The sequence below is a fragment of the Mesocricetus auratus genome, unplaced genomic scaffold, assembly GCF_017639785.1.
Source record: "Mesocricetus auratus isolate SY011 unplaced genomic scaffold, BCM_Maur_2.0 Super-Scaffold_15014, whole genome shotgun sequence".
Lineage (NCBI taxonomy): Eukaryota > Metazoa > Chordata > Mammalia > Rodentia > Cricetidae > Mesocricetus > Mesocricetus auratus.
This window is the reverse complement of record NW_024429186.1, coordinates 16622552-16642130: the sequence shown is the minus strand read 5'-3', so window position 1 is coordinate 16642130 and position 19579 is coordinate 16622552. Positions and strand designations below refer to the sequence as shown.

Sequence of the window (19579 nt, the reverse complement as noted above, 5' to 3'; positions counted from 1 at the left end):
ACCATGACACATCCTCTGGGTTTCCACTCTTGAAGAATGGAACTAGCCTCCCAGGCACAAGTGTCCCCTTTGGGCTTTGTGGTTCTTGAGAGGCTGGCCACCTTTGCATGTGTTTGCATCTGCCCATCTCTGGAGACAGAAAGCCTGACGTAAGTGCTTCATTGAGGTTTTCACAGCTCAGGGAACAGGGAAGGCTGAGAACTTTGCTGTCAAATATAGCTTCGGGCTGTGGCTGTGACACCTGAAGCTTGTGCTTTCCCTCTTTAGTTAAATGTTACCTGCCACTGGAAAGACTTGTCTCCTGAGAGTCCAGGAATTCAGGAGAAGTCAACATTTTTCAGTCCACCAACACATCCATCCACCCTTCCACCTACCACCATCCATCTATCCAGCCACGTGTTTACCCATCTATCTGTTCATCTACCCATCCCCCACCTATCCATCCATCATTAGTCCATCTTCCTCCCTAGCTATCTACCAATGCATTTACCTATCTATCCTTCTCTTCATCCTACATCCATTCACCAACCCATCCATCCACCCATTTGCCTATTCACCATCCATCTACCCAGAGACTTGCATACCCATTCATCAATCTATCCTTTCATACTTTTCATCTCTCCACCCATCCCCCCATATCCATCTAGCCATCTACCAACCCATGCACTCATTGAACCATCCATGCCAGACAAGGGACTGCAGTGCAGACCAAGACAGAAAAAGCTGGGAGTCTCATGAGAATGAGCAAACACCTGACTCTGTGCCCATGCTTACCACCCCCATCTCCCCACAGCTTCCTCTTGGGTTTCCATCCATGGAAACACTCAGAACTGGGGAAGTTGGCAAGGATCTCTAGCCAGCATCACTCTGCTGAAAGAGTGACACCTACCCTGAGACCATGTCCATGAAAGTCCTGGGGACCAGGGGAAGGCGCACTGTGCAGGTGTCTGCACTGTAGAGACATTGTATCTCCTGGCCCCTCCAGCCTGTTGTGTGGTGTGGTTTAGCACAGCTCTGATAGCTGGTTCCCCGTGGATTTACAGCAGGCATTTGTGGCAGGAGGGATCAGGGGCTTCCATGAGCAGCAGGGTGGACTGGTGGGACCCCCCCTTCTTATACCACCCCAATCGCCTAGCTGGAGTCAACCGAGAAGCCAAACCTCTCCCACAAGGGTCTTCATAGACCTTTTAGCTCATGGGCCCTCCCCAGGCCTCCTGACAGCTGCCTATGCTAAATTAATCTCACCAATGGGGTTTTCCGATCAATCCACCGCATACTGTCAGGAAAGTGTCTGCAAAACTCACAGTGGTGTCGCCTGCCACCTAGTGTTCATAGCAGGCACTCCATAGTCTCCACCAAAAATAGCTAGAAGGGCCATATTTAAAGGGACAAGAGAGTCCCAGTAGGGCTTGGAACTCTTCTCTTCTGCCTCTGAGAGGACCAGAAGTCCCAGAACTACTATCCAAGCTCATATAACTGTATTACCCAAGCATAACCAAGCTTTACACAGATCATGACATTGAGAAGCGAGTGGCTGCTTCAGGCTGCCATGCTCCTCCCTGGGACCCAGACAGGGTTTCTCTGTAGGTTTGGAGACTGTCCTGGAACTGGGACTCTCTTTGAAGACCACCTGCCTCTGCCTCCCGAGTGCTGGGATTAAAGGTGTGCGCCACAACCGCCCGGCAGCAGAGCCTTCTTAACCTGCTCTCCCCTCCACAGGGGTAGGACACAGGGCTGTGCCGGCTCAGCTGAAGGAGTCTGGGAAGTGAGCATTTTCAGGCCAGAGGCGCTTCCTCAGATAACAGCGGAGTTAGGGTGGGAAGATGGGTTGGGGTGGGTCACTTGCAGAATCAGCCTTATGTCCAAAATTATTGTCCTGGCCTTAATAGCCAGAAAGAGCAGTCTGGGCAATGTCAAGCAAGCCAGGGACCGGAAGAGAGCAGGATGCTAGAGGGAGAGGGATGATACACTGTGTGTTCTTGGCGTGTCAACCTCTGTTTCTGGGATTCAATTTCTTCCCTTTAAAGTGAAAGCTCTCAACAAGCTTCTCAACTCCTAACAAGCTAACAAGCAGATAAACAGAAGATTGTCTTTTACTTAAAATTCTAGCATGGTGTTGGTGGTGCAGGCTTTTAATCCCAGCACTCAGGAGACAGAGGCAGGAAGATATCTGAGTTTTAGGCCAGTTTGTTCTACAGAGCAAGTTCTAGGACAGCCAAGGCTACACAGAGAAAGCATGTGGTTTGTGCACCTTGAATTAGAGGAAACATTAAGAGTTTAAGACTATTTTTAAAGAAAAAACGGAAGTGGTCCGGTATTCTGGTGGGTGACTCAGTGGGCAAAGGCAGTTGCCGCCAAGCCTGGGACCCCAGTTCAATGCCCACAGCCCACATGGTAGAAGGAGAGAACTGGTCTGTGCACCTTGCCCTCTGACCTCCACAAACTCAAGTTTTAAAATGTAGTAAAATGTTTTAAATAGGCAGGATCTCACTTTGGAGCTCTGGCTGGCCTTGAACTGGCTATGTAGACCAAGTTGGCATCCAACTCAGAGATCCACCTGGAATGATGGATGCCTAGCATCAAAAATAAAATCCTTAAAAACTCCATGCAATAACTAAAAATTTCTACACATCTTTGAAGATTATTTTTATAATAGGTAATACATTCACGGAGCTATTACAATACATAATACACACACATATTTTAAATAATGTATATGATACAGTGAGAGGGCTGCTTCCCGGCACCTTCTTTCCCCACCCGAGGCACCCATGTCTCTGTTTCTTATGTATCCTGTATTTTAAAACACTTAAAATCTCATTTTAAATTTAAAAACTTATCTTAAAACATCATTTTAGAAATACTGAGTTGCCGGGGTCCGGCCTGTATCAGTCCTACGCTACAGGGGTCATCTATCCTGGACTGATGTCTTTGGGGCTGTTTGGAAGCAGCCGAACAGCCCTAGGTTCAACCCTGAGTGGGGGAGTGTAGATCAGGGAAGTCCTAGCTACCCAACGACGTTAAGAACAAGACAGAGATTTCTTGTCATCTCAGGAGGGCTCTCAGTTAATACTGGAGACACCGATTTATTCAAGCATCCTCTTAAATAACTTTCTGGAAGCAGGGGTACTGGCAGAAGACACATATTATCATGGACATAGGGCTGACTAGGAAGCACTTCCTTTAACCCTAGAGATGGTCCTAGAATGCACATACACAAGCCCTCAGACTTCCTGTATGCATGTCTCACAAGTCTTCGGGTGTGTCTCACTAGTCCCCAGGCACATTCCATTAGTCTATTGTTACGAAAACCAGAAGTCATTCTCCACTGTGCCAAGGCCATCTGGAGGTAACCATACGACATCTAAAAGACAACAGGAGATTCGAGCTCCTGGTATTGAACTGAGTCCTATGCCGAAACATCATATTCGGGGCCCCGACACTGAGTTTGGGCCACAGACTTAGAGAAATTACTGGGTCTCTTTGTCTTCTTCCCAGTGTGGCCACGCTGAATAAATCCTCAGCCAGGTTTGGTGAATTGTACCTTTAATCCCAGCACTCAGAAGACGAAGGCTGGAGTATCTCTGAGTTCAAGGCTAGACTGGTGTCCATCATGAATTTCAGGCCAGAGATAACTAGTAATATATGTTATATAAAATATATGTTATATAATATTCTATAATAATATATAATTGTTTTTGTTTTTAATTACATATAAGTATTATGTATAATAATTGTTTGAGCATATATAATAATAATAATATATAAATATATGCTATATACACAAATGATCTCTTCTTGAAGAGGGCTAAGGAAAGATAAACGAGCTAGAAAGTACCAACTGCTGAGGCTGCCCAGTGCACTGCAGTTATGAGATGCCTCTGAAGCAGGTTGTAGAGTGTGGACGCCCCCTGGTGGCTGTAGAGAGAGAAGCATGTTGGAAGCTGTGGGCTGTGTCACACACTTAAGAACCAGGTAGGTAGACCCAAACCTTCCTAGTTCAGCCTGTGTCCTTGACCCCGCAGGTTCCTACTATCTGACCACCACTTACGGAGCCCTAGAGCACATCAAGAACTATGACAAGATCACCGTGACGAGGCAGCTGAGCGTGGAGGTGCAGGACTCCATCCATCGCTGGGAACGCAGGCGCACACTCAACAAGGCCAGGGCCTCCCGCTCTTCTGTGCAGGTAATGCTGGGGACCACAGTGACTGGGGCCGCGGACTACACTCAATCCACCTGTGCTCCGTGCTGGGCTGCTTTGGCCTACCAGCCTTACTAGTGGGGATCTCACAGAGGGATCCAAGCCTCTGAGGGTCAGTCTGCCCAGCTCTGCAGATCCTGGCGGGGCATAGAAGTGCCACCAGGCAGGTGTTGTAACCCAGTAGGCAAAGTGGTATGGGAGGAGCAAGTCATTCCACACACCGCAGGCTGCATCAAACAAGTCACCCACTTGTCCCCAAAAGCCCAGATCAACTCCCTGCTGCCCAGCATCTGTCCAGGTTCGTGCGTATCCTTTTCTTCACTGGTGGTCACTGGCTTCTACAAAACAGTATCTCCAGCAGCCCTCTCTGAGAAGTTCCCCTGACAGCCCACCCAGTACACACACACACACACACACACACACACACACACACACACACACACACGCACGCACGCACGCACGCACGCACGCACGCTAGTGCCAGGATAGGCTCCAAAGTTACACAGAGAAACCCTGTCTCAGAAAACAATATATATATGGAGCCCAGACCTCTGAGAGACAGGAGGCTTGAATTCTGGACCCAGCTCTGAACTAAGAGCTGATTTTATTCATCTTTAGCTTAGCAAAGTACTAGTTAACCATTTGAAAGTAATAGTTACCCAAACTTGCCATGTGGTATCAACCTCCCTAAGAAACTCCATTTCCCATTCACATTGGCCAACTGAACTGAATGAGTTCTGACACCCTGTCCACATTCTAAGTGGCCAAACCAGCATCTGTACTCCCTTCTCAAATCAACAGCATCTTAGAACCAATGGAGAGGGAAAGTTCTGACCTCAGCGTCTGCCACTTCTCGTGGTGTAAATACTCCCAGCAAGGTCAATTTCAGCTTGCATTGCTGGAGTCAGGGTTAGAAGGAGATGCCTGCCATAGACTGTCCCAAGTTGGTGTATGTTGATATGAGCCAGTGCTAACCCCCCACTCACACCCCCATAGCACCTGTGTCCCTCTTTTCCCTTCTGGAAGAAACAAGACTACATGATGCCCAGACCCTGGCACCCTTTAAGTGCACACTACCCTCTGACATGGTCATTAGAATTTTCATGGTTGTGGCTATCCACTGATGTTGCCACTCCATCCACAGTAGGACAGCCCCACACACATTGTTTCACACTGACTTGAGGGCAGTGTGTGGGTCTTGCTACATGGAAGTTGGAGCTGCCCTCAGTCTACAGCTGAAGCAGAAGTCGAGGTCACACAGCAAATGGAACCATCTTCAAAGTCAGGAAGGGCAGGAAGCTCATGGACCCATACTTCATGCAGGGGTTCACTCATTCCCCAGTACCACGGGCATCACCTCGCATGCCCATCTCCACTCATCCTAAATTCACTCCTTTCTCAGCTCCCCACCCCCAACATCCCCTGAGCCTCACCGTGCTCTGTCTCTGAAACACAGGGGCAACCCTTGCTCTAAGAGGCCAAACTGTTTCACTTGCCTGAACGGCGGGGTGTTAGTTCAGTTTGCACCTGCAACCTTATACCGCCTTCCAACATTGCACCTGACCAGCAGGACGGACCCAGTAGGCAAGTATGGAATGAATGGTTGAACCATGAGTGACAAGGGAAGGATGATGGAGAGTCTGCAGCCATAGGAGGTGGGAGGAGGTATCTCCCTCACTGCCACGACTCCAAAATGACTGAATCAGCCAGGAAATGCTGGCTTAGCTGGTAAAGGTGTTTACCGGAACAACTTAACTATGTGAATTCAATCCCGGGAAGTAAAAGTGGAAGGAACCAGTTCCGCAAAGTTGCCCTGGGCTCTCCACACAGGCATTTAGGACACACACATACATCATGCATACACGCACTAACTAAATTCATATTTGATTGTTTTTTTAAGATTTATTATGTATATAGTGTTCTGCCTCAAGGGCAGAAGAGGACACCAGATCAATTTATGAATGGTTGTGAGCTACCATGTGGTTGCTGGGAATTGAACTTGGGACCTCTGCAAGAGCAGCCAGTGCTCTTAACCATTGAGCCATCTCTCCAGCCCCTAAATTCATATTTGAAACATGACTGAGTCACACAGGGTAATGGGTTGGGGGGATAGGGGACCCAAAAAGGAAGTTACCCACCCGGCTCAATGGCAGATTAAGAAGGAGGCACAGATGCCCCTACGCTCAGCTCCACAACTGTTTGAGACCCCCCCCCTCTGTCCAGAGAAGGCAAAAACAGGTCCAGTGTCATGCTCCTTTCTGCTGGCCCTTGTCCTGATGTTGGGATGAGGGTGACCCAGGATACAATTGGCTAAGCCTGGTGACCTCAAGCCTCCTCCATATTGCCTGCAGGACTTCATTTGTGTGTCGTACCTGGAACCCGAGCAGCAGTCACGGACACTGGCATCACGGGCAGACACGGAAGCGCAGGCGCTATGTGCGCAGTGCGCCGAGAAGTTTGATGTGGTACAGCCCCAAGGCTACCGGCTCTTCGTGCTGGTGGACGGGCGCTGCTTCCAGCTGGCCGACGAGGCACTGCCGCACCGCATCAAGGGCTATCTGCTCCGGAGCGAGCCTAAACGAGACTTCCACTTTGTGTACCGACCCCTGGACAGTGGCAAGGATGGCTCAAACCAGCCCTATCTAGTGGTGCGGGAGCCCAACTTCCTATGACATGACCCGCTGCTGACCTGTGGTGGCAGGACCTCCTGAGACTAGGAGGGAAGAGGGACCGAGGCTCTCAGCGGCCACTCCCAAACTTAGTCAGCCATGCCCATTTATTCATCCGAGTGTCTGACCACACATACTCCAGCACAAGTGCCTGCGTTAGTCACACGGGTGTGTCACCACTGAGCATGCCTCAACCAATGGGGCATAGCCTGAGGCACTATGTTCTTCATTGGACAGTAAGGGGGAAAAATGGGGGGAAAATAAACAAGCCTCAGGAAAAAGAGGCTGTGTAACCTGCAGCAAACAAGCCTGACCCTGCTCACACCCAGCCCTTTGGGCCATTCCCTCCGCCTTCCACAGGTCATGTACCCCCTCCATCTTTAGTCCTAGAGAAGAGCTCACTTTCTCCAGGACTGGCTAACCAGGGGGTTCCTGGCCCCAGCTGCTTGCTCCCTGAGCCTCAGGATGGAGCCGAGATGTTCCACACCAACCCAAGATCTCAGGAGTTTCTCCGCGAGTGTGTTGAAGAGAGCCCTACACCCGACCCCTGCCTCAGAACCTGCCTTCAGCTACAAGACTTCCCAGTCTGCCAGGGCTCCTGAGTCCCACCGGACACAGCCACGCCAGCTCCAGGGAAACATGGACAAGTTCGGCCAATGCCATGAGACTGGGGAGTGGGGGCGTCACTGAAGGACCTGTCCCCTGATGGAAACACCACAGGTCATGGGTGTTGACAAGACGCACTGTGGGGGGTTAATAAAAGCCCTTTGCAAATGCTAAGTCCTCTGAAGGGGTCACAGTTCTGCTCACCAGTCCAGGGATCTGGTGAATCTCCACCATCCCTGGTTTACATCTCCCCAGGCTGTAGATGATTTCTAGAACCATCCTTCTACCCTCTGCTGTTACTCTCAGGAGTTCCAATCCTTTCGCCCTCAGCTTTTCTATGCATCCTTCAAAGCCCATCTCCAGGAAGCCTTCCTTGACTCCTAGTATCAGTCATGCACTGATAAACAAGATATATAGACAGCTAGCTGGTCAGAACTATCAGGTTTAATTAATGCCTTTTAAGTCCTCAAACTCATTATGTAGCCAAGGATGGCCTTGAGTATCTGGAGCCTTCTAGGACACCATCATGGCCAGTTCATATGGTGCGGGAACCCAGGGTTGCCTAGGTGACTGCATCCTCAGCCCTTTGCTGTCTCCCTACCCATCTTTATTTTTAATTTTATCTATATATTCTTAATGATCTACTTTTACTTTAATGTGCACTGGTGTTTTGTCTGCATGTCTGCGTGAGGGTGCTGGATCCCCTGGAACCGGAGTGACAGTGTGAGCTGCCATGTGGGCTCTTAACCTCTGTGCCATCTTTCCAGCCTCTCCCTACCCATCTTAATACCCACCGAGCTATACGACCTTTTTTACCACTTTTTTTTTTTGAGACATGGTCTTGATATGCTACCCCAGCTGGCTTTGAACTTCTAGACTCAGCAATCCTCCTGCCTCAGCTTCTCCAGTGGCCAGGACTACCGATACGCACCACCCATACCTGGCTTTTACTTTATCAAGACTTAATTCACATGCCAACTTAATAACGTGACCACCTGAGCAGTTGAAAATCTGCATAGAACTCCATGACATTTTACTTTTAATATGCGGCATGTATTTAACGGGTAAGTTATGTACGGGTGTGTACAGTGCCTAAGGAGGCCAGAAGGGGGTGTCAGAAGCACCTGGAGGCAGAGCTACATGTGGTTGTGAGTGATCATACACGTTGGGAACCCAATTGAGGTCCTCTGCAAATGCAATTTGAGCTCTTGACTACTGAGTCATCACTCCAGTCCCACAGTATATAACATAACACACTGAAAATATAACTAGTAACAGCCCACTCTTGGCCTTATCACTAACATGATAGTCCATAGCCTAGGTTTAGGGTTTTGTTAATGTTATTTTGTGTATATGACTGTTTTTGCCTGGATGTCCATTTCTATGACACCTGTGTGCCTGGTGCCTGTGGAGGCCAGACAAGAGCTCTGGGTTCCCTGGAACTAGAGTTACACACAGTTGTGGGCCACCATGTGGGTGCTGGGAATTGAACCTGGGACCTCTAGAACAGCCAGTGCTCTTAACCACTGAGCCATTTTTCCAGCCCCATAGCCTAGGATGTTATGTTTTGTGTCTTATATTTGGTGAAAGGAGTGAGGTGTGCATGAGATCACTCTTCACTAGGACACGAAGTCAACTGAAGAGAAAGGTAAGTCCCATGTCCTTGTCCCAAGGCCCTGAGTTTAAGCTGACGGCAAGAGATGGCTGTTATTGCAGCTAGGATGTAACACCATCTTACTTTGTTTACATGCCCCTTTATTGTTGGTGGTGCCAGGTGTGAGGGGTACATAAACTTTACCTTGTCATTATAGGCCTGTATAACTTATCGTAGTGATAAAATAGACTTACCTACATATTTTATACATTCATGGCATACCTTTAGTTTTTCTTTATTTCTAGTTCATATAGGTCATCTGTGTTTTCCAAGCAAATCTCCAAAAGCAGCCTTACTCATACCCACACAATCCAAACCCACGGTGTCTGAGGCTTCAATGTCCTTGCATTGCTGAGCCATCACAACAGTCGCTTCCTAGCCCTCACCTCTGAAGGGAGCTGTGAACCAGACATGAAGGAGCACACCTGTGTCCTGGCTATGGGGGGCTGAGACAGGACTCCTGAGTTCTGGGCCTGCCTTGCAACACAGTGAGACCCCGTGTGAGGGGGCTGAGGAAGCAGGCTTGTACCTATCAGCAGTCACTCCCGTTGATCCCCTCCTTAGTCCCTAGCACCGATAAGCATCTGTGTGGATTTGCCTATTCTACATATTTCACATGTGATACAGTTCTTAGCAACTGGCTTCATTTAACTGGCTTTAATGTTGTACCCTGTATAGACACTTCATTCCTTTTTACCGCAGTACAGTATTCCCCTGTGGATATAGCGGCACTGACTTCACGTCTCTAACAAACCCATCACTAGACCTTGAGTGTGCTGTGCCAGAAAAACAGAGCTTGGGTGGCCTCAGCTCTGGGGCGTGTCCCCTCCCTGCCTTGCACCTGACCATGAGGGCCTGAGAACAGCAGCTTTAGTCAGGCTGTTTCATCATACTGAAAAAAAGGGGGGGGGGAGGACTTACTAACACTTTGCTTCACAGTCTCAGAGGGTTTGGAGAGGCAGAAACCATGCGAAGGGAAAATATCCTCCACAGTAAGTACATCACCAGCACCCTACTTCCCCTAGCTAGGCCCACTTTCTGAAGCTTCCAGAACTTCCCAAAATGAGCGGCTACTGAGGGACCAAACACACAGCACTGAAGCCTGTTGGGAACATTCCCCATTCAAACCATAACAGGCAGGGAGATGGAGAGGCAGAAGCAAACTTAAGGACAAAAGGCCCCAGAAGTTGAAGGAAGAACATTCCAGAACAAGAGAAACAGCATGGGGAGCTGCAGGGCTACAAGTTTACAGAGTGTGGAGCAGTGGAGAACAGAGCCCCCATGAGGGTGAAACAGATCATGAAGCCAGAGGCCACTTCACTTTTTTTTCAAAGACATCCATTACCACAGAATAAAATACAAAAGCAATCAAAAATTATATTTTCTAAAAATAATTCTCCCTTGGAGGCTTGCAGCCCTCTTCAGTAACATCACTGTGAAGATGGAAATCAGTTTCAGCTTCAGATTTCTCAAGATTCCTTGGATGGCTACAGAAGTCACAGTGAATTTGCTCTTGAAAGCAATGGACAAAAATACAAAACGAAACAACTCCTAAGAAGCAAAAGTTCCCTCTCCAGAGAGCTTTACCACCCGAACCGGCTTCTTAGTGGGTCAGTATCTTCAGGAAGCAAGCCCCAGGAGGGGCTGACAGCATTCCTGGGGAGCAGGGCTTAGGCACCGCCTCTGGCTCCACCCTTTCCGTCTCGGGTTGGCACACATTCCAATGGACAGTGTTCACTCTTCCGGAAGCACGGGGAAGGCAGCTGTTTAGTAGTGACTGAGGCACACCTTGTCCATGGCCATCTTTATCCTGCAAGAGACAGGAAGATGGATTTGGTGATTTAGGCTAACCCTGAAGAATGCAAGACATAATCCAATTGTGGGCAGGAGTCATTTAGGACGAAGTCCCTGGTCATTACCACTGGGACCCTGGCCCCTCTGATTCCACTAACAAATGGCCCCAGAACAAAACTGGGCCATGGAACCGCTGTCTACTTAGGCCAAGTCTTCCCAGGCCAGTGGTGTGCCCCCAGATCCGTTCAGAAAGATACCATCTTCCTAGGGCCAAGTGCTGTTTACCTGTCGATCGGGTACGGCTTCTCACAGAGGTTGGCCAGCACATACAAATGCCTCAAGGCATACTCGTACTGTAAGAGAACAGAGAGCCACACATGAGCGTCTCACCACGCAGTCAGCTTGCCTCCCTTCGGCGTTCAGACACAAAGCCCTTCACTTCAGCCAGGGCTTCTAGTCTGTTTAGGCCATGGGTGGTCCCTTTTGTCAATCTATGGGTATTTACAGACTCCCCCGGGAGGGATCCACACATCTCAGGGGGCTGGTGAATCTGCTAAAGCGCTGTCGAGTCAAAGGGTAGGACTCATTGGCCATGGCCGGATGGTGGGGGACCTTGCCTTTGATTGTGGGACCCCAGAGAGAGGCATGGCATACCGACACCAAACAGGATGACAAAGGTGCAAAAGCGGGCTCTGCCAAGGCTTGGTCTACAGGCCAGTTTGCCCACGTTTCTCCAGCGGGATCCAAGCATTCCACTGTCACCACAGGACTTTTTAGGGGACAACTAGCTGACTGACGCCCTGCAATTGGCAGAAGCAGCATTCTCGCCTCTCCATGGACCAGGGTGTGCTTGGGGAATGATCAGGAGGAAGAAGCCAGTGTGTGGGAGATGGGAGGGTCAGCTGAGGTGTGGGGCCGCACCACCAAGGGAAGTGAGCACCCTTCCAAGCCAACAGTAATGGGAGTTGCCACCTAGGACTCTGGTAGACTCTCTGGGACTAAGACACAGAACCTCAAACTGGGCGTCTGTGTTCCTAGGCCCAGACAGAACCACCTACAAGCCAATGCGCCTGAGCTTAGCTTTCAGATCTCAGCTGTAGGGAGGCCTGAGGACCCTGGCTGGACTCACCGTGGGGGAGTGCCAGTTAAAGCAGTGTGTGCGGAAGTGGGTCACAGCCTCCTGGTAGCAGTCATGTGCCATGAGCGTGGCTCTCTCCGACAGAAGGCTCTCGGCGTTTTCCCCAAACCCTGCCAGCAGGGAGACGATCTTGTGCACAGACTTCTCAATGACGTGCCTGGCCTAGGAAGAAAAGAAAGCGTTTCGAAACAGTTCTGGCTTAATGGACTCTCTCTGGGCCCTATGGTAAGAAACACATGCAAAGAACTCCCTTGACACAGCCTTCGACCCAGGGTGGATTAAAACGGGCCGAGAAGTACACTCGAGAGAGATGGAAGGTATGTGCTTGGTTTCTGTGACACTGGAGAGGTCTGGCCTTCTTGACCTCCTACCACCATGGAAGAGCTGATGCCTGACACCCAGAGGGAGCAACCTGTGTCTCAGAAGCACCCCACTAGCCTCCTCGTTTGACACTGTGTGCTCCAGCGGCAGCTTCGCCTGCTCAGGAAACCAAGGCTGGTCGGCTGAATAGAAAGCAGAGGCCCCATGTTCCTCCCAGAGGATAAAACAGCACTGCTGACCCTGAGTCTCTGGACACACACAGTGTTGGTCTCATTCTTCACACCACCCACTGTGTGCTGGACCCACGTGTGGTCCCGAATACAGGGTCCCTAGAGCTCTGTGGGCCCTGTCAAGGCTTCCCTATGCTTCAGCCAAAACCTCAGAACCACAGAGTAAACATCAGCACAGTTTCCAGCTGTCTTCTCTCACGCCGGGCATGGAGAAGTTTGTAAGTATGTGTGAAGCGATGCTATCCTGCACACACACACAAAATGCTTTTGGTTTTGAAAACATTTTTCAGAAAGTATACAGGGGCACAAAGGGAGTTTCTTATAGTTGTTTTCTGAATAAGTTGGTTTTTTTTAATCTTGACTTTTGTTTTTTAAAGATTTTATTTAGTTATTATGTATACAGTCTTCTGTCTGTATGACAGCAGAGGGCACCAGGACCTCTGGAAGAGCAGTCAGTGCTCTTAACCACAGAGCCATCTCTCTAGTCCCCTAATCTTGATTTTTTTTTAAAATACTTTATTTTACATAAAAATGTAACAATGCAACAGTTACCAGGAAACTGTTGAATCCAGTAAGAGTTATAGGCTTAAAAAATAAGCTGGGTGGTAGCACATGCCTTTAATCCCAGCACTTGGGAGGCAGGCAGATCTCTGAGTTTGAGGCCAGTATGGTCTACAGAGTAAGTTCCAGGACAACCTCCAAAGCAACACAGAGAAACCTTGTGTTGGAAAAGCCAGAAAGAGAGAGAGAGGGGGGAGAGACAGAGAGAGAGAGAGAGAGAGAGAGAGAGAGAGAGAGAGAGAGAGAGAGAGAGAGAAAACGTATACAATTGCTCAAGGAAACTCTGGTTTAGTTTCTGTGACTACCTGAAGGATAGAGACAAAGCATTTGTTTTGAGACGGGGTCTCGTGTAACCCAGGTTGACCTCTAACCTCTAACTCAGTATGTAGCTGAGAACTCCTGACCTCCCAAGTGCTAGGATTTAAGGCATTTGACACATTGCCTGAATCACTTTAACTCTTAATGCAGTAACAAGAGACATAATAACCACCATGGACAAACCAAACCTCCCTAGGATCAATAAATAAAAGGTATTAAGAGGCCAAAGATTAGAAAGGAGAAGGACAGTTATTTCCACTGTGTTTGACACCATTTAAAAATACATCCTGGCCACTCAAACTGTCATTTTCAGGAGAACAAGTTTCCGAAAACTAAAGCTAAGCTGGGGACGTGGCTCAGCTGGTAGAATGCTTGCCCACATGCATGAAACCTAAGAGTCACATGGGGAGGAGGGGGGACAGGACACCACACCACACTCAGACAGTGGAAGGTTATCCTCTGCAACGTAGCAAGCTGGAGATGGCCAGCCTGGGATACATGAGAGTCCACTTGAAAGAAAATTAATCAGAAGGGATTTTTTTTTAAATCTTTCCATCAATGTGCCACATTGACTGGGGAGAAGCATTAACAGACAGGCATGAATGAGAGAGCACACAGCTATGATCAAAAGATCCTGCCGCTGATTCCATCAACTACTGCACACAGCAACAGTGGTGAAGGACAGACAACAGTTTTCAGGAAGAGCTTCAGGCTGTGACCATGAGACAACCTGGTTTTGTAGACGGGATTAAAAAGAAAGTGACTAAAAGTAGCGAGAGAGAACCGTCTGGAGGGGATCACCCACAGGCCAGACATCTTAGCAGGATTCTGAGGAGCCGGACCTCCAATTCTTTCCTTCCTCCGGCTAAGAGGTCAAGAATGAAGACAGCTACTGCTCTGCTGTTGCTCTGCATTCCAAGAGCAAAGAGACCATACTCCCTTCTCTATCTAGAGAGGAAGCACTCCAAGATCTGCAGGGGACACACACACACACACACACACGCACACGCACACGCACACGCACACGGGCGCGCGCACCCACGCACCTTCAGTCTAGACTGGCCCAGCCTCTAGGAAAAGTCCCTTTGGCCCCTGCTTACATCCAGAAGTCGCTGGATCTGCCCGACGAGATTCTGGGACTGCTTCAGGTCATTGGTGCTCATCAGCTTCCTCTTCAGGATGGTCAGGGGCACCTCTGGACTGGGGGTGAGGTCAAGGTGTGTGACTGGGGGCAGAGAGATGGGGGAGCTGGCTCTGTGCTTCATTCCCTGAAACTGCATCACTTTCATGGTAGAGATAGACTGGAGGGGTGAGAGAGAGAACAAACCGTTTGGTGAGGAAAGCAGGTGCGCCAAGCATACCTGTGAGAAGGTCACAGTTCCCTCCTAGCTTTAGAACTCTCAAGGACCCTAGTCACCTGAAAACTCAAGCAGACAAAACTCAAAATCACCCAGTGTGCTTTGCAGCAAGAGCTCCTTCACATGCAAGGCACGCTGCGGATCCACGGTTGTGCAAGGTTTGTTTTAACTTTGGCAACCCTGGATATGCTCATCACCCCTGCTCCACTGCCTGGCCCCAGGGACCAACAGCAAGGAGGTTCCAGGTATTTGTCCAGGCTGGAGCTGAAGTCTGGATCCCATGAGAACGGCAGAGCTAGGGCCATGGGCCAGGTGCTAACAAAATACATACAAAGTGCCAGTCTGGGTCTACTTACACAGGCCAAGACAGACCCGACCCCAGGGAAAGAAATGACTAAGGTTTTCTCATTCTCAAAGCAAGCAACATTAATGGAAAAACAGCATGTTCCAGAAGAACTCTCACTCACAGAGACACAGACAGACAGACACCCTCACCAACTGGAAATGGGCCAAGGTAAGCACCTGGACTGAGAATGGGAAGCTGAAGACAAAGCCACACAGCAGGGCAATCCCAGAGTCGCCTGTCTGGCTTTCAACCGTGTCCTGTTGTCGCCTACACCACTCAAGTGCCGGGCCAGGCCAAAGCAACCTGGGCACACTTCTTGTGTGCTGTGGCTATTCCCACCAGTGACAGGCTCACGGCCCCTCAGGCCACACTCTGCAGGGTGTGTTAAAGGAGCTGGGCTTTCTGCTATGAATTTTCTTCTAGAATGCCAGAGCTTGCACCCAAAGACAGATCTCAGTTGGCAAGCTCTTAGGCCTGCGGAATAGCATACTGGAAGCTCCATTTTAGGTTTGTTTTTGTTTTTTCAGCCTAGATAAAGCCTTTCCACCCAAGGCTCAAGGCTTCTGTAGTCAGAAAGCAAGCCCCAGAGTACTGCTATCTGATCACATTGGTCCTTGCTGGACAGAGTTAGCAGTGGGGTATATGTGAACAGTCTCTAACTTCTAGCCAATGAGGAACACTAATAGCATGCAAAATGTGGGCTCAGTGGGGCGGTCATGAAACAGAACATACTCCTTCAGTCTCCACAGCCTCTTGTCATGTGACAGGCCCTTGCTCACTGCTTCCCACACACACCTTTGTCTGGTGTACCTGGCTATTCTGACAAATGAGGAAGGACACAGGTTCAAAGAGCTCGCCCATACGCCCTGGCCTGTAAGTGCAAACCTAGCAAGTCTGGTTCCTGATCCTGAGACCCCGGGACAGAGGGGCTCTTGGGCAGAGCCATTCTGAGACCATCCCATACCCAGATCCCCTGTCTCTTTATCAGGAGACAGTTCTAAATGAGCATTGCCTGGGGGCTCCAGGACTAGGAAACCAGCAAGCGGGACCCCACTCACTTTGTTCCCATACTGCATGACGTGGCTAGTGTTGGTGTGGGACTTCACCAGGTGGTACTGCTTATGGAGCGTCTCTTTGGTCAGGTCCTCCTGCAAGTAGAAAAACACGCAAGTCCTTTGAGGACCCGAGCCTGAGGGCTACGCCGCAGCGGGCTGGCCGGCCCCAACCAAGGGTCTTACCACGTCGGAGTCTTCCATCCAATTGACACTGTACCAGTCACCCAGGTATGTGTTTCTCTCCTCATCATAGTAGCAGGCGTAAGAGGACTCGTTGGGGTTGGCGGCAGTAGTTGCATAAACTATGGCAGATTAAAGGTATCTTTGAAGCGTGTTTTACTCCTGGCCTTGGACAACCCTTCAAACTGGGGTCCCTCCTTTCCCCTGGTAACTTCAAAGCTATACTCAACACTGGTGGAGCATGGCCCTGTCTATTCAGAACAATAACTCCTCTCAAACATGGAGGGAAGACAGAAGTAAGGGACTCTTGTTGCAGCTCCGAGCAAAATCTTGTGTACTTGTATGTTTAGAATATAACTTCGGGGAAGAGGGCTGACAGGTTTTAATGAATTAGGAAACTCGAAGAAAATGGGCGCAATTTGGTTTCTAGGGAGGGTTGACAATTATTTAGAAAACCCTGAAATAGGGGGCCGAGGGGGGTACAGCAGAGTGCTTGTGAGAAGGTGTGAGGCCCTGCAAAACAGTTGAACTAAACAAAACAAACAAGCCAAGGATGGCAGTGCATGCCTGGAATCCCAGCACTTGGGAGGTAGAGGGAACATCAGGAGTTCAAAGTCACCCTCAGTTATATAGCAAGTCTGAGATCAGCCTGGACTATAGGAACTCTGTCTCATACAAACCACTCAGCTGGCCAAGACCCTTATAGTGTCTGCGTTTAAGACGCGACTCTTACCATGCAGGCAGTCACTATCCCCACATTCAGGGACCAAGTCACCTAGCTGCCTGAGATCAGGGAGACTGGGTGGCCAACCCATAACCAAGGAACAGCTGGTCAGTCTGGGCAGTCACTGGAAAGCTTGCATAAACTCTTAACTCTACCTGGTCCAGTCTGGGCAGTCACTGGAAAGCTTGCATAAACTCTTAACTCTACCTGGTCCAGTCTGGGCAGTCACTGGAAAGCTTGCATAAACTCTTAACTCTACCTGGTCCAGTCTGGGCAGTCACTGGAAAGCTTGCATAAACTCTTAACTCTACTTGGTCAGTCTGGGCAGTCACTGGAAAGCTTGCATAAACTCTTAACTCTACCTGGTCCAGTCTGGGCAGTCACTGGAAAGCTTGCATAAACTCTTAACTCTACCTGGTCCAGTCTGGGCAGTCACTGGAAAGCTTGCATAAACTCTTAACTCTACCTGGTCCAGTCTGGGCAGTCACTGGAAAGCTTGCATAAACTCTTAACTCTACCTGGTCCAGTCTGGGCAGTCACTGGAAAGCTTGCATAAACTCTTAACTCTACTTGGTCCAGTCTGGGCAGTCACTGGAAAGCTTGCATAAACTCTTAACTCTACCTGGTCCAGTCTGGGCAGTCACTGGAAAGCTTGCATAAACTCTTAACTCTACCTGGTCCAGTCTGGGCAGTCACTGGAAAGCTTGCATAAACTCTTAACTCTACCTGGTCCAGTCTGGGCAGTCACTGGAAAGCTTGCATAAACTCTTAACTCTACCTGGTCCAGTCTGGGCAGTCACTGGAAAGCTTGCATAAACTCTTAACTCTACCTGGTCCAGTCTGGGCAGTCACTGGAAAGCTTGCATAAACTCTTAACTCTACCTGGTCCAGTCTGGGCAGTCACTGGAAAGCTTGCATAAACTCTTAACTCTACCTGGTCCAGTCTGGGCAGTCACTGGAAAGCTTGCATAAACTCTTAACTCTACCTGGTCCAGTCTGGGCAGTCACTGGAAAGCTTGCATAAACTCTTAACTCTACCTGGTCCAGTCTGGGCAGTCACTGGAAAGCTTGCATAAACTCTTAACTCTACCTGGTCCAGTCTGGGCAGTCACTGGAAAGCTTGCATAAACTCTTAACTCTACCTGGTCCAGTCTGGGCAGTCACTGGAAAGCTTGCATAAACTCTTAACTCTACCTGGTCCAGTCTGGACAGTCACTGGAAAGCTTGCATAAACTCTTAACTCTACTTGGTCCAGTCTGGGCAGTCACTGGAAAGCTTGCATAAACTCTTAACTCTACCTGGTCCAGTCTGGGCAGTCACTGGAAAGCTTGCATAAACTCTTAACTCTACCTGGTCCAGTCTGGACAGTCACTGGAAAGCTTGCATAAACTCTTAACTCTACTTGGTCCAGTCTGGGCAGTCACTGGAAAGCTTGCATAAACTCTTAACTCTACCTGGTCCAGTCTGGGCAGTCACTGGAAAGCTTGCATAAACTCTTAACTCTACCTGGTCCAGTCTGGACAGTCACTGGAAAGCTTGCATAAACTCTTAACTCTACTTGGTCCAGTCTGGGCAGTCACTGGAAAGCTTGCATAAACTCTTAACTCTACCTGGTCCAGTCTGGGCAGTCACTGGAAAGCTTGCATAAACTCTTAACTCTACTTGGTCCAGTCTGGGCAGTCACTGGAAAGCTTGCATAAACTCTTAACTCTACTTGGTCCAGTCTGGGCAGTCACTGGAAAGCTTGCATAAACTCTTAACTCTACTTGGTCCAGTCTGGGCAGTCACTGGAAAGCTTGCATAAACTCTTAACTCTACTTGGGGGTTTTTTTTTGTTGTTGTTTTTGCTTGTTTTTCGAGACAGGGTTTCTCTGTGGCTTTGGAGGCTGTCCTGGAACTAGCTCTTGTAGACTAGGCTAGTCTCAAACTCACAAAGATCTGCCTGCCTCTGCCTCCCCAGTGCTGGGATTAAAGGCATCCACCACTAACACCCAACCAACATAGACTCGTTTTTTAATATTTTTTAATATTTATTTATTATGCATAGTTTTTTATCTGTTTACATGCTTGTACGCCAGGAAAAGGCACCTGATCTCATTATCGATGGTTGTGAGCCACCATGTAGTTAGTGGGAATTGAACTCAGGACCTCTGGAAGAACCTGCAGTGCTCTTAACCTCTGAGCCATCATCTCTCTAGCCCCCCAACATAGACTCTTCTTGACAGCACTGTTTTGGGTGGTGGTTGTAGTTGTTAGGATTTTATTTTTATTTTGTATGAGTGTTTGCCTATTTATGTACCTTGAACCTAGGGAGCCAGCAGAGGGCATCAGTTCCCCTGAAACTGGAGTTATAGGTGGTTATGCACCTCCATGGCCCCAAGCCCGGGTCTTCTACGAGAACACGGGTGCTCCTAGCCACTA

The 19579-nt window shown here is 49.1% G+C and overlaps 2 protein-coding genes across 6 annotated transcripts in view; one reads left to right on the top strand and one right to left on the bottom strand.

The window, feature by feature from the left end:
* Positions 1-7653, top strand: part of Rin3 (Ras and Rab interactor 3) — a 114388-nt gene extending 106735 nt beyond the window's left edge. For 2 of the 3 annotated variants that reach the window (XM_005068388.4, XM_040742607.1), the window contains 2 exons: positions 4026-4189; positions 6556-7653. In XM_005068388.4, coding sequence (XP_005068445.1) covers positions 4026-4189; positions 6556-6876 — 485 coding nt within the window. In that variant the 3' untranslated portion in view covers positions 6877-7653. Of the gene's footprint in view, positions 1-4025; positions 4190-6555 lie in introns of those variants that run through there. The other variant, XM_013112245.3, reaches the window with a different exon arrangement.
* Positions 7654-10485: 2832 nt separating this feature from the next.
* The window catches only part of Lgmn (legumain), a 35445-nt gene continuing 26351 nt past the window's right edge, over positions 10486-19579 (bottom strand). For all 3 annotated transcript variants that reach the window (XM_005068387.4, XM_013112230.3, XM_021226188.2), the window contains exons 9-14: positions 16438-16556; positions 16258-16347; positions 14596-14796; positions 12057-12227; positions 11213-11280; positions 10486-10943 (exon numbers count right to left, since the gene is read on the bottom strand). In XM_005068387.4, coding sequence (XP_005068444.1) covers positions 10901-10943; positions 11213-11280; positions 12057-12227; positions 14596-14796; positions 16258-16347; positions 16438-16556 — 692 coding nt within the window. In that variant the 3' untranslated portion in view covers positions 10486-10900. The remainder of the gene's footprint in view (positions 10944-11212; positions 11281-12056; positions 12228-14595; positions 14797-16257; positions 16348-16437; positions 16557-19579) is intronic.